At 47.1% G+C, this 14,068-nt stretch overlaps 1 protein-coding gene across 3 annotated transcripts in view; it reads left to right on the top strand.

Moving 5' to 3' along the window:
- The window catches only part of kcnip4a (potassium voltage-gated channel interacting protein 4a), a 432,286-nt gene that overhangs the window by 341,153 nt on the left and 77,065 nt on the right, over positions 1-14,068 (top strand). For all 3 annotated transcript variants that reach the window (XM_041190126.1, XM_041190117.1, XM_041190109.1), the window contains exon 2: positions 89-213. In XM_041190126.1, the coding sequence (XP_041046060.1) occupies positions 89-213 (125 nt within the window). The remainder of the gene's footprint in view (positions 1-88; positions 214-14,068) is intronic.

Raw genomic sequence — 14,068 nt, 5'->3', positions numbered from 1 at the left:
CTATATTTTGTAGCAATGTTGATCCTGGCCATTTAAAAAGTGCAGCCCTTCTGTCAAATAATATTTGTTTTATAATTTTTACTTACAGACAGTGTTGAAGATGAATTGGAAATGGCTACCGTCTGCCATCGCCCCGAGGGGCTGGAGCAGCTTGAGGCGCAAACTAAATTCACAAAGAAAGAGCTTCAAATCCTCTATAGGGGTTTTAAAAATGTAAGTATATAAAATAAATGGAACTTAGATTTTAGAATAACATTTAAAGCTAATTCTCTGAATGGTTTAGATCATAAAGGTTTGAATTTTAAATGCCATGTCCGCCAGCACAAAATTGGATGATTTAGGCAAGTGATTTCCTTCTTGGGCCTAATAATAGGGCCCAGGAATGAGACAGTGGCAGCTCCATAGCAATCGTGCTTCCTTTGATGTTGAATCATATCTTCATACTGCCATTTTTCTGCCATTGTTGTATTTTTCGCATATTCAGTAATATTAGAAGGTTTCTGGAAGTGAAATAAGCCAGGCTGGGAGGCGCTGTTACCTCTCCATGACTAACTTTTCCTGAAGTGGGAGCAGCTCCCAGGAAATTCTGAGCCTAAGATTTCTGTGACTGGCAGTTATCCAGTGACTTCTGCTGGAAAATGTACACCTGTATGTGTTGAATTAGGAAGTCAAATAGAAGGTTGGCATTTATTGCAAGGGGAATGGAATATAAAAGTGGGGAAGTTTTACTGCAGCTCTACAGGACCTTGGTGAGACCACTTCTGGAGTACTGTGTACTGTTTTGGTTTCCTTATTTGAAAGGGGATATAATTGAATGTTCACTTGATTCACCTATGGGATATAGGGTTATCTTGTGAAGAAAGGTTGAACGGGTTGGGCCTATACCATTGGAGTTTAGAAGAATGAGAGGTGATTTTATTGAAACATATAAGGTCCTGAGATGACTTGATGGGGCGGAATACCGGGAGGATGTATGCACTTGTGGAGGAGATTAGAACTAGGGGACACAGTTTAAGAATAAGAGGTCTTCTTTTTATGATGGAGATGAGAAGAAATGTTTTCTTTCAAAGGATTGTTAGTCTGTGGAGTTCACTTCCCCAGAAAGCAGTAGAGGCTGGGTCATTGGATTTCTTCAAGGTAGAGTTGGACAGATTTTTGATAGACAATGTGTCAAAGGTTATGGGGGCAGACAGGAAGGTGGAGTTGAGATCACAGCCAGATTAGCCATGATCTTATCAAATGGCAGAGCAGGATCAAAGGGCTGAATGGCCTACTGCTGCTCTTAAAATCCTATGTTCCTAAGATTGGGTGTGGGTGTGATACCCTCCCAGATTAAATAGCTTGCTGTAATTCCCAAGTGAGTAAATGAATGATCCTTTTTTAATTACTTCAGAAAAATCCAGATTTAGTCCAGTTTAAATTTGGAGATACCGCTGTCTTTAAATACAATGGTTACATACATGCACACCTGGTCATTGTGGCAGGGTTTTCTTTTCATTCCTCTTGCATAAGCATTTGATTTAAGCAGCTAGTACAATGTAGAGTTTGCATAGGTTCTTAATCTGATCCATAACTTAAATTCCTTAACCCTGTTCTCCTACACTAATTCTGGGGTTTACAGATCAAAATGTTGAATATTCTAACTAATGCTCTCTAATATAAGTGACATTGCTTTATGATAAATAGAATTGAGAATGACTGACACCATGTGGACATAAATATGAGGTAAGCATTTTAATTTTTGGAAGGTTAGTTCTCTGTTCCACAGTACGGACTTCTAATTCAAATCTTGGGGCAGAGTTTTCCCGTTGGTATGCGGGGGTGGACCCCACACGTCTGCGTATAAAATGATGCGCGGTGACATCAGGCGAGCATCCCGATGTTGCTGTGCGCCATCGCGATATTTCGTTGGGCGGGCGCACGATGATGTCCGCCGCGCATCCAGCATTAATTAAAGGGCCACTTAAGGCCCATGACTCATCAATCGACACCGATTTTTCTGCGCCCATGCAATCTTTGTGTCGATGCACGGGCGCAATGGGCAGGCGGGTAGGACACCTTTGTATAAACTTCATTCAAGGTTGAGATAAGAGATCTCATCGGGGTCACGAGTGTGTACAGACAAATACTTATTTTTGAAAGTTTTTGAAACTTGCCTGTGTGATCTGTAGCACTTCAAAACACATACCAGCTGCTTTGTCTGGACTCTTAACCTTCAGGTCAGCACTGCAGTGAGTAATCTTTTTTGGGCCTGCAGGTTTCAGGAAGCCTTCCCTTAGCCGGGGAATGGGAGCTGAAATGTCCACTGGAGGCAGCTCCTCTGAGGAGGAAGGGAGGGCTAGAAGGGGGTGGAAGCCAGGAGTGCACATTCAGCCTCCAAGGGAGCCACTATTGGGAGGTCAGGCGCAAACACAAGGGGTGCATGGCCAAGAGGTAGTCCAAGATGGAAGGGGCTGCAGACGACGCCACTATCCTGCTGCCAGGGTATACAGGCGGCAAAGCAGCTCCGTCAATATACCTGAGATGCAGTGTCTCAAGGGAGACAGTCAACTATATCTTTCAGATGATAGGGCCTAAAATCTTTGCTAACTGTGTGGGTGGACACCCCATGCCAGTGGCTCTGAAGGTCACAGCTGCCCGCCACTTCTATGCATCTGGCTCCTTCCAAGGCTCGGTGGGTGATCTTCGTGGTGCCTCCCAATCAGTTGTCCACACTTGTGTCAAGCAGGTTATAGACGCGCTGTTCAGGCATGCATTGACCTTCATCAACTACCATTGGGACCAGACAAGCCAGGCACAGCGAGCCAGAGGCTTCGTGGCCATTGCTAGCTTCCCCCGCGTCCAGGGTGCAATAGACTGCACACTTGTGGCAATCAAGGCACCAGCAGGTGAGCCCGGTGTCTTTGTCAACAGGAAGGGCTTCCACTCCATGAACATACAGATAGTGTGTGACCACAGGATGCTGATTCTACAATTCTGTGCAAGGTACCCTGGCAGCTCCCACAATGCCTATATCCTCAAACACTCCCAGGTGCTGAGGTTCTTCAGTGCTCCCCCCTCCGGCTGCATGGATGGCTGCTGGGTGACAAAGTCCATCCCCTCAGAAGGTGGCTCATGACGCCTCTCCGCCATCCAAGAACAGAAGTTGAGTAGCGGTACAATAGGAGCCACACCACCACAAGGGCTGTGGTGGAGAGAGCCATTTGTCTTCTCAAGATGAGCTGCCTGGACTGCTCAGGGGACACACTCCAATGCCCCCCAGATCATGTCTCAGTGATAGTGGTTGCATGCTGCACTCTCCACAATCTTGCGCTGGAAAGGGGGGATACAGTGGACGATGACGACATCGACGCAGTGTCTACGGCTGCACATGATGAGTCCAGCAGTGAGTCCGAGGATGAGCATGCACAGGGAAATGCTGAGGGAGTAGATGCTGACCCGGGCATACACCAGGGAGGCAGGGACACCCGGGAGGCTTTAATCCAACGAACTTTCAGCTAGCACACCACAGATGGACCACCAGGACAAGCCTGGGCTGCAGGCTCCATACTCGATACTTAAGTGCCAAATCTGCCTGGATAGGAACAGTCACTAAGGGCCTTGTTAATAAAGCTGAATGTCTAATAAAGCACATATTACAGTTTTGGAAACCATACACATGCAGAAGAAAAAGAGGCACCATCAGCCATGGTGACATATTTGAATTTAATATGTCAAGCAAATCAACTTATTCCAAAAAAAAGACAATAGTGTTACAAATCAAAACAAATCATAAGGACTTCATCTTGGGCCAACACAAAAGCGTCAGTGAAAATCCCACAGCCTAAGCTGCCTATTGTTTTCATTTCCAGGTGCTACGTCTTGGTGCTACCTCATTGCTCGGACGGGCATCTGAGACAGCCTGCTGACCCTGCTGTCCTGTCAGCCTCGATGACCTTGGCAGTCGTCCTCTGGCCTGTGGAGCCTCTGCTGGCCCCGCCTGGGAAGGAGCTGTCAGTTCCACAGCTGGCATCTCCCCAGTCATTGCAGCCTCACCGGATGCTACGGTCACGGGGGGAGGGGCAGAGGAGCTTCTGCCCTCATCTGGAGCACCCTGAGAGATGCCCACAGAGACACCAGGCAGTGGCTGTGCCAACATGAGGTCGCTTTGGATCTCCCTACTCACCGTGGATGAATGGGCACCAAGCTGGAAAAGTTGATGCCCAGACCATTTCCCACACTGGCACGGACCAGCTGAGGTCAATGCCGATGTGAGGGCTTGCTGGTCAGAGCGCATCCCCAGGAAGCCCTGATGGGTCTCCTAGAGGAGCTTCTCCACGAGAGTCGCCACTCTCTCCATGGAGGACGCATGACGCTCAGACATGTGACTCATTGCTTCGGTGATAGTCCGCATAGACTCCTCCACCATGGACACCAAGCCAAGCATAGCCTCATGTATATCCCCCAGATGCTCCTGCACACCCGGACGCAGCTGCTGTGTCACGGACAACTCCAGAGGCACATCCTCAGGCACCGACTGAACATGTGCCTAGTCCCTGCAGTCCTCTGACTGCTGGCACCATGGGCACTCTCTGTCTCTGCCAACTCCTCCACTGACTGTGAAGTGCCCTCACCACTGTGCCCCGGGACTGTGGCCAATGTTCGAATTCCCACTAATGTGCTAGTATCTGCGCTGGTGCCTGCCTGGCAGAGATGGTGTGATGCTGGTGGGACTTCAGGGCTCTCAGGTGTGAGAGGGGGCCTTTGCTACTCCTCCTCCCAGCCCTGCTCCGCTGATGCTGAAAGGAAGAACAAAGACATTGGATCAGTTGACGTGGAGACAATGTCAATGTGTATCTCTGTCCCCCGGATCATTATGCGCTCATCCTTCCATAAGCAATGGTCAAGCCATGTTGCAAAATTAAATCAATTAACATTCAGCACTGCTATGGCTGTTGGGAGAATAATGCTGACCTCACTGTTGGGCATAAATACCTGGCCGCAGCACTCCAGCCTCACCGACACCAGTGGACCTTGGCGCATGGCACCTCTCCAAATCCAGGGCATCCTGCTCGACTCGGCTAAGAATGGTATTCTGCACCTGGCTGCCGCCAGTCCTCGCACGCTCTGCTGCGTTATGAGCATTCTTCTCCTGAAAATGAGAGACCAGCATGGATTAGTGCAAATTGCACATGGACTCTCCTCGCTGATGGCCCACCCCAACCAGAGTGGGACATATCAGGGCTCCAGTGTCTCCTCTCCCTGCTGCTGCCGAACACTCACACAAAGATGCTAGGCCTGTCCTCACCCCCTGACCCACCCCTTGGCCAAATGTTGTCTACATCACATTAGGCACCACACCATATATCCTTCCATAGTAAAGAGGCGCAAGCACATGGAGTGCAGAGGGCAGCAGATGGTTCGGTGCCACGCCACCTTGAAGCTCCCCTCCCAGCATGTCATCACCCTGACTTGGACATGTCCTGGAGTTCAAACACAGCTCCTGGGTGCAGCTCTCCAGGTTGCCCCCAAACCAGTCATGTGGGACTCAGTGTAACACATGCTGCGGGGGCAAAAACATCTCTTTATCACCCTCTCAGGCTGACCTCAGCATGGGCAGTATCTGCTTGCCCACCCAGCAAAGGACAAATGCCGTCAATGATTCAATACAGTGACTACACTCAGACGTGGAGGGTGGTGGGGGGCAGGGGGGAAAGTCGACCTGCTGGGTTAAATGACCAATATCAACATGTTGCTCACCCTGCCAGAGCGCAACAAGTCGTTGAAGCGCTTGTAACACTGGATCCAGGTGCGCCATACCACATCAGGGGAGCTCATCACCTCTGCCACCTTCCTCCAGACACGTTTCGTATGTTGGGGGGGCCTCCTCCTCCCATCCTGGGTAACCAGCACCACCCGCTGTGCTGCCACCTCCTCGAGGAGGGCAGCAAGGCAATCATCCGAGAAACGAGGGGCACACTGGCCCCCTGCCCTACCCTCCAGCCTGGCCTGTTCTGCTGTCCTACCCTCCAGACTGGCCTGCTCACCAGAAGCCTTCTGGTGAGCTCTTCCACTTGCCACTGTGAGCAGCCTTGCAATGGCTGCCAGCACTTCATATAAACAGGCCACCGATCACCATTGGACCCGGCGGACAGTGCACTCCTACCACCGCCCGCCCACTCCTGCTACCTTGGGAGTCACACATTACGCTGGGCGGGCCTTAATTGGCCTGCCCGCATATAATGGCAGCCGGACCCAATCGCGGACAGCACCCGCTGCCCCTCCACCGCCCCCACCAAGCAGAAAATTCAGCCCTTGGATTCTGATTCTTCGAAAGTCAAAGTAAACTCAAATACTAACTTTACTTGAGCAGTTATCCCTTGCATGGCATAGTGGTATTGTTGCTGGACTAATAACCCAGAGACCCAGGGAAATGCTGTGGGGATCAGGATTCGAATTCTGCCACGGCAGATGGTCAAATTTGAATTTAATAAAAATCTGGAATTAAAGGTCTAGTCATGACCATATTCACCAAGGCTCCTTTAACCTTCCGAATCCACGACCACTACTACCTAGAAGGACAAGGGCAGCAGATAGATGGGAATACCACCACCTGAAGCTCCCCTCCACATCACTCACCATCCTGACTTGGAAATATATCACTGCTCCTTTACTGTCGCTAGGTCAAAATCCTGGTACTCCCTTCCTAACAGCACTGTGGATGTACCTATACTGCGTGGACTGCAGCGGTTCAAAAAGGCAGCTCACCACCACCTTCTCAAAGGCAATTAGGGATGGGCAATTAATGCTGGCCCAGCCAGCGAAGTCCCCATCCCCTGAATGAATAAAAAAAAACATACCTGTCAACCCAGAAAAATAGCAAAAAGTTATCAATTCAAAAATAGTCTTGGGGGAGAATTTTCCCCACATCGGGCAGGCCGGTTGGGAGTGGGCGCGGAGCCATTCACAGCCTACGGTCGGCTGCGAGCTGCCATTTTACGTGGGCAGGCCAATTAAGGCCTGTCCAGCGTGACATATGGCCAGTAGCTGTGCAGGCGGGGGGAGGAGGAAGAGTCGGGGCCTGCGCTCATTCATGCATGCACACGAAAAAGCACAGAAGTCTCCCTGAGGCTCGGAGCTGCCTCAGGGAGATTAAATACATATTGAGATTTTTAAATAAAGAAACATAAAATTATTGTCCCATGAGCTGGGACATGTTTATAAAATATGCAAAGATTATTTATTTTTTTAATGAAACCTTCAGGAAATCTCATCCCGCCCATGGATCAGGTTCCCTGAAAAACGCGAAGGCCGCTTGGGCTCTTCACCTGCCTGCCGACCTTATGGTTGGACGGGCCGTGTTGATGATTACTTTAATAGGTTTTTCAATGGCCTTAACAGACCTTCGACAGTTTGGTGGGTGTGCAGCCGACTCTGGTGCGCGCCCGCTGAACAAAAGATCTAAATGACGCATGGTGACATCGGGATGCACGCCGGACATCATCACATGTCATTTTACGCGTAGGTGTGTCGGGCCCGCCCCCACACGCCAACATCAGAATTTTGGCCCTGAAAATAGAGCTGATGATGAAAAAATGGAAAGGAGTCAGACTGAAAGGGCTATATAGTTATGGCTAATGTTGGATTACTTTTATTGCAGAAAGAAAACAAAGCATTCACAAAAGCACAGGTGCCAACAATAAAGAAAAAACTTAAATTTATTTAGCACTTTTCATGCCCACCAGCTACCTCATAGGGCAGAATCGTCCCACATTTGCATTAAATGTGCTAGCGGGAGGGTGAAATGATGTTTTACTCGCTGGCTGCAATGGCGGCTTCTCACGCTGAATCGTTCCAAAGCCATGGCGTTAATTACGCATTCCCAGGAAACACACCCTTTCGATGCCAGGCGGGCTCCGATTCATCCGCCACAATGTCACCTTGCTGCTTCATCATGCCGGGCGCCACATTTAAAGTACAGCCGTGCACAGATCTCTCGGGGCTTCCAGCCCAGGACTGCTGCAAATAAGACATGGCCCCAAAAGGCAAAACGACTGCACCCCCCCAGGTTTAGTGATGCATCCCTCAAGTGCATTTTTGATGCTGTGGAGGCTCGCCGTGAGGTTCTCTACCACCACTCTGGCTGCAGGATGGGCAGGAACATTACCACTCTGGTTTGGTAGGCGATGGCAATGGTGATCAGTGCCAATGCTGCACAGAAGAGGTTGGCCATCCAATGCAGATAGAGGATGAATGAACCCATCCATGCCCTCAGGCTAAGGCAACCATCTCATCACTCTAAACTCACACACTCAAGCCCATCAGACATTCACTGGCATCTCACTCACTGCCAGCTCAAGGGACATCACCACTCACTCTTTCACACACACCCTCAACATCTCCATCTGGACTCATCTGCTCTGGAGATTGCCTTCTCAGCCCTCACCATCTTGAGACCACTTGCACAGATCAACTTGTGCCTCCACACAAACCCTGGGAAACCCCCCTCTCTCAGTACAGCTGTTATCCTGCAGCCTCCTGCCTTGCCTGAGGCCACTTTGCCCCCTTCCCAAGCAAGCCCTAGTCCTCCAGCCATACAAAGCCACCCCCATCTTATGGCTGGTCTGGTAGATAGAGACCTACTCGTGAGCCCCCCTAAAGCCTGCAAAGCCTGGCACAGAGGACTGCGAGTGCTGCCGGAAGCAAGGTAGGTAAACAAACCTCCAAGTCCCAAACGAAGTGCAGCTCACCAGGTGCAAGTGACTCATGTGCAGTTATGGGCAGACAATGCAGCGTGGGGGGATAAGTCTGGCAGGCTAGCCTTATAATGATATTCAGATTTATTAAAATGAGGTTCCCAACATTCGATGGCGTGAAACGCGTCCCGCCTTTGGCGGGCTTAGCAGATGATTGCAAACTGGTTTCACGACATTGTGAAAACAATTTTTGGCCTTTTCGCCATATTGTCCAGCCGCGTTGACAAGCAAACCCAACGTCAGCGGACAAAGATAATTCTGCTTATAACATCTTACAGCCGATGATGTACTATTGAAGTGTAGTCACTGTTGTAACGTAGGAAATCAAGTGGCTTATTTTCCCACAGAAAACTCCCCACAAACAGCAATGTGATAATGACCAGATTATCTGCTTTTGTGACGCAGACTGAGGGATAAATATTTGCCAGGACTCCACCAATAACTCCCCCGCTCTTCTTTGAAATAATGTCATGGGATCTTTTAAACCTACCCAAGCAGTCAGGCGAGGCCTTTGGTTTAACGTTTCATCCAAATAAATCATTTCCAACAGTTTTGTGCAATCCAATAGTGCATTTAGAAATTACAGAAGAGCATGTGCAGGCTTAAGTTGTAAGCTTTGCTTTCGACTGGGCCATATCTTGCTGAGGCATCCTGTGGCAAAAGCCATTAATTAGACTTATTTACTGAATTCTTCAGCTTGAGAAAGGTTTGAGTTTAACTTGCTATAAATGACAGCAGCCTCCCTGGACACCATCCGATTAAGGCGAGCAGGTTCCCAATGTGGGAGGCCCAAAAAGAGGGCCTTAAATTCAGAATAGCTGGCCTATTAGCAGCCCTCCTAATTGGCCACCTCATATAAGATCATAACGCCGTGCAGTCAGTCGACATAAGTGGGATCATTTGGTCCTGAAGACAGAAAAATTTCGAAGTTGGTAAGATTCTTCCCTTTATTTATTTTTCTGCACCTGATTTGATTCTAATCCACCCGCACCAATTCACCCCCCTTCTCTATAAGTCCTCTGATTCTTTCTCAATCTTTAAACCACATGAGTTAAGGAGATATACAGCTGGCTCCACCATTCACCGTAATCGAAGATGCCTCACTGAGCCTTTAACAGCTCTCATTTATAGCAAGTTAAACTCAAATGTTTCTCAAGCTGAAGGATTCAGTAAATAAGTTAATTAATGGCTTATGCCACGGGATGCCCACCGGAAGACTTGGGCCCTTTGGGGGCAGATAGGGGACTGCAAGAATGTCTCAAAATGGAGACACTCTCTGAAGACCTCTGAGACTTTAATAATAAAGAATGGCTACCACTGTCTGGCTATCATTGTGAAGGAGAAACGCCTCAACAAGATTGCTTACAGTCGTGGCTGTGACTTTCTCATCCCAATGGCTCCAGGATAGGGCAATTAAGAGGAGGCTTTCATGCCCCCTCACTGGCCAGCTGGCTGGTTATTGTGAGGCCTCCTCCAGGTACTTGCTTGGCTTCAGCTTCAGCGGATTGCCCGCCCCATGCTTGGAAAATTCTAGTGGTGACAGGTGCTTGCCCCCATTTACTCCTTAACTGGCCTAGTTGTTGCTGCTGGGCAGGTGCTCACTGTCACACTGACTCTGCCTTTGTCAAGATCACTCAGAGGCAAGAACACATTGGGCAGCTGACCTGACATGCTATTTTCAAATTTTGTTCCTGGTCCCGCTTCCAATTTTGCTTCGGGGCTGATAAGATTCTGCCCGAGGAGAGGGAAAGATTGGATTAAGAAGGAGAGGAAAAGAGGCTGGAAAGAAAAGTAAGAAAGGAATTTAAAATTAGATATTTTCAAACCTTCAGCAATTAATGACATATTTTAAATTGTTTGAAATCTGGAGCAAGAAGTTTGCCTTTAACAATCATCACAGCATTAAAACAGTGCTTGCGCTCTTCCCAGTCTTTGTGGGGTGAGTTTAATGGACAATTAACGTGCAACTCCAATAAATTCTTAAAAATAACGGGGGAGGGGGGGCTAAGGGTGAGTGGCCGTCTGTTTGAAGCAAATGTTGGAGTAATGAAAACTGGCCAGCATGATCTGGAGATTCACAGGGCCTCTGTTTCTCTTAACCTCTCGAAATTGTTGGCTGTTTTGCACCTTAATTCATTAGCATGTTATTCCCCCAAAAGATTACAGCCCATTTACTTTTTATTTTTAGGTAGCCTCAGGAGTTTAAGTGAGTCACTATCATCAAAACAAAACCTTACAACTGAGTTCAGATGAAGGGCTAACTATTAGCCTTGTCTTTTCCTCTTTTAGATGTCAATCAACCCGCTGTGCAATTCAGGAACTTTCCGATTCAAAATACAAAGCTAGAATTGATGGTTGGTGATACTAAGAGAAGACTGCATGAAAAGGTTGTCTAACTTTAATGGAGGCATTAACCTATTTAAAATAAACTGGTTAATGTCTCCATTAGAAAGTAGAGAATCAGATTGTGCATTTATGCACTATTATTGCCAACAGTAATTTCTCATTTGTATTGCTCCTTCTATATAAAAAAGGGTTATTTTCCTACATACCTAGTATGTACAAACTGTGATTTGCAGGAAAGGCTGAATTTTCTGCTCTCAGGTAGGCCTTACTACCTATAGTCTCAGGTACACAGCTCATTACACTGGTGGTGTAACACATCCCATGTTTAACGATGGATGAGGGGTTTTGGTAAAGTATGTAAGGAAAGACTGTTTCCAGGGGCTGGAGGGTCAGTAACCAGTGGATATAAATTTAAGGTATTTGGCAAAAGAACCACAGGTGAGATAAGGAGAAATCTTTTTTATGCGGGGAGTTGCGATGATCAGGAATGCATTATCTAAGAAGGTGGTAAAAGCTGAATCAAAAATAACTTCCAAAAGGGAATTGTAAACACACTTGAAGGGGAAAATATGCAGGGCCATGGGGAAAGGGCAGGGGACAGGGGTCTTTCATCAAAGATACAATGAACAAAATGGCTTCCTTCCATGCTGTATGATCCTATGTTGACCTCTATAATAAGGATGATATCCACTGGGATCTCCACCTCAAGCACAGAAACTAATGGGAAAATTGTTTCCAAGGGCACAAAATTTAACTGGGTGCTGTGCATTCAAGTAAAAACTCCAATAACCCGTGTCATGTATCAAAGTAGTATTGCGTCCAGTTCCAGTCACCACACTTTAGGAAAGATTGAAGGTCCTTGAAAAGGTGCAGAGGAGATTTAACAGAATGGCTCCAGGGATGAAGGAGTTTAGCTACAAGGTTAGGTTGGAGAAGCTGGGTTTGTTCTCTTTGGAGCAAAGGAGGTTAAGGGGGGATCTGATGGAGATGTATAGGATTATGGCCAGTTTAGATAAGGTGGGCAAAGAAAGCTGTTCCTATTAGATGATGGTACTAGGAGATCCAGATTTAAGGTTTTGAGCAAGAGATACCAGAGGATGTGAGGAGGAACACTTTACATAGCAAGTGGTAATGACCTGGAACTTGCTGCCTATGAGGGTGATGGAAGGAGAGATAAAGAATGATTTCAAAAGGAAATCTAAAATAAAAGCAAAATACTGCAGATGCTGGAGATCTGAAATAAAAACAGAAAGTGCTGGAAAAACTTAGTCTGTCAGTATCTGTGGAGAGAGAAACAGCATTAATGTTTTGTACCTAATAGATCCAAGAACATATTGGACTCAAAATGTTAACTCAGTTTCTCTCTCCACAGATGCTGCCAGGCTGGCTGCGATTTACCAGCATATTGTTTTGATTTCAAAAGGAAGTTGGATGGGCATTTGAGGGAAGTAAACTTGCAAGGTTATGAGGATAGGAAGGGAGAGAGGAAATGAGGCTGTGGGACCGACTGGATTGCTCTACAGAGAGCCAGCTTGGACTCAGTGGGCCGAATGAACTCCCTCTGTGCTACACCAGTAACTGGTTCTCTCTGAAATCAACATCCCACCTTAAAACCTTTTCATTCCCGACTTCGCATGTAGTAAACAATGGGTGGATGGGTGAGCGAAGGCTGGAGCAATGATCAATGCCTGATTGACCAAATTAAATAGACTCCATTGATCTAATTTACCAATGCAGATCACTGCCATTCCCGCTGAAAAAAGCTGTTTTTCCTTCTGATTCACAAACTGACTGTCAAATTAGTAGTGACAGCTAGCATTAATGTGGCTGTGATGATTTTTATTTAATACTAGCTGCTCACTTTTGATTTGCCATTTAGCAGACCAAAACAGGTAGAAGTCCAATGCTGCAACAGTTTTGAATAAGTTCCACTGCTAAAAAACCCGCACACACAAATTAAAGGCAGGATTTTTTGTTTGGTGGGCGTGCGCGATCGGCGGGCCCGGGAGCAGCCAGGGAACAGACTGACGACCACGATCGGCCCCCGACCGCGATTTCACAGCCAATTAACGGCCAGCCAGTTTGAAACACACGCTTAAATGCTCTGTGCTGCTGCAGTGGAAGCGGAAGGAGGGCGGGCGCTGACGTAAGCATGGGCGCAGGGGAGCACGCAATGAAAGCTCCCTGCAGGTAGAGAGCTGCCTTGGAGCTGAAGAATTAAAAGCAATCAATAAAAATGTTAAAATCCAGAAAATAATGTCCACGCAACAGAATCAGTCACCTGAACATATATATTATGAAAATTCTGTCCAACTATTTTTATTCTTTTATTTAATAATGAAAATCTCATCTGGCCCTTGGATAAGGTTTCATCAAAAATGCAAAGTCCACCTGACAGGTTTGCCCGTCCACCAAATGTAAGGTTGGACGGACCACGAAAATTCGGAGTCAATTGGAACTTTAATGGGCTTGATTGCCCTCTTAATTGTCGGCGGTCATGCTTCCAACTTTTGGGCATGACTGAAATATCGCACGAGTGCGGGATGACACCGGGACGCTTGCCCCATGATATCAGCCCTATTTTACGTTCAAGCGGGTCGCATGCATACCCACATGCTGAGCTAAAAATTCTGCCCTAAACGTACTTGAAAAAAGCAGAAGAATTTTGGTTTGCCAGTAGTGCTGTCTCCTGAAGCCATCCATGGAAAAGCTCCCTCTCTTGGTCAAGCTCAGAAGGTTGGAAAAAAACTAAAAAGTCCTCCTTAGAGGATCAGGAAAAAGTGAAATAAGACTATCAAAAATCATTTCACTCACAATGCACAGTAAGATTTGACATTTATGATTCATCTCTAAGAACTTTAAGTGTCTCCAAATGTCAAGTTATTTTTCTTCATTCAATCTTGTCTCTTTGGTTTCTGTTCAGAAATGCATATAGTTTTACGGATCACATTATTAAAGATTTATTTTCCTTAACTACTTATTATATT

This window comes from Carcharodon carcharias, chromosome 1 (genome assembly GCF_017639515.1).
Source record: "Carcharodon carcharias isolate sCarCar2 chromosome 1, sCarCar2.pri, whole genome shotgun sequence".
In the NCBI taxonomy this organism is placed as follows: Eukaryota; Metazoa; Chordata; class Chondrichthyes; order Lamniformes; family Lamnidae; genus Carcharodon; species Carcharodon carcharias.
This window is presented reverse-complemented; position numbering and strand designations above follow the sequence as displayed.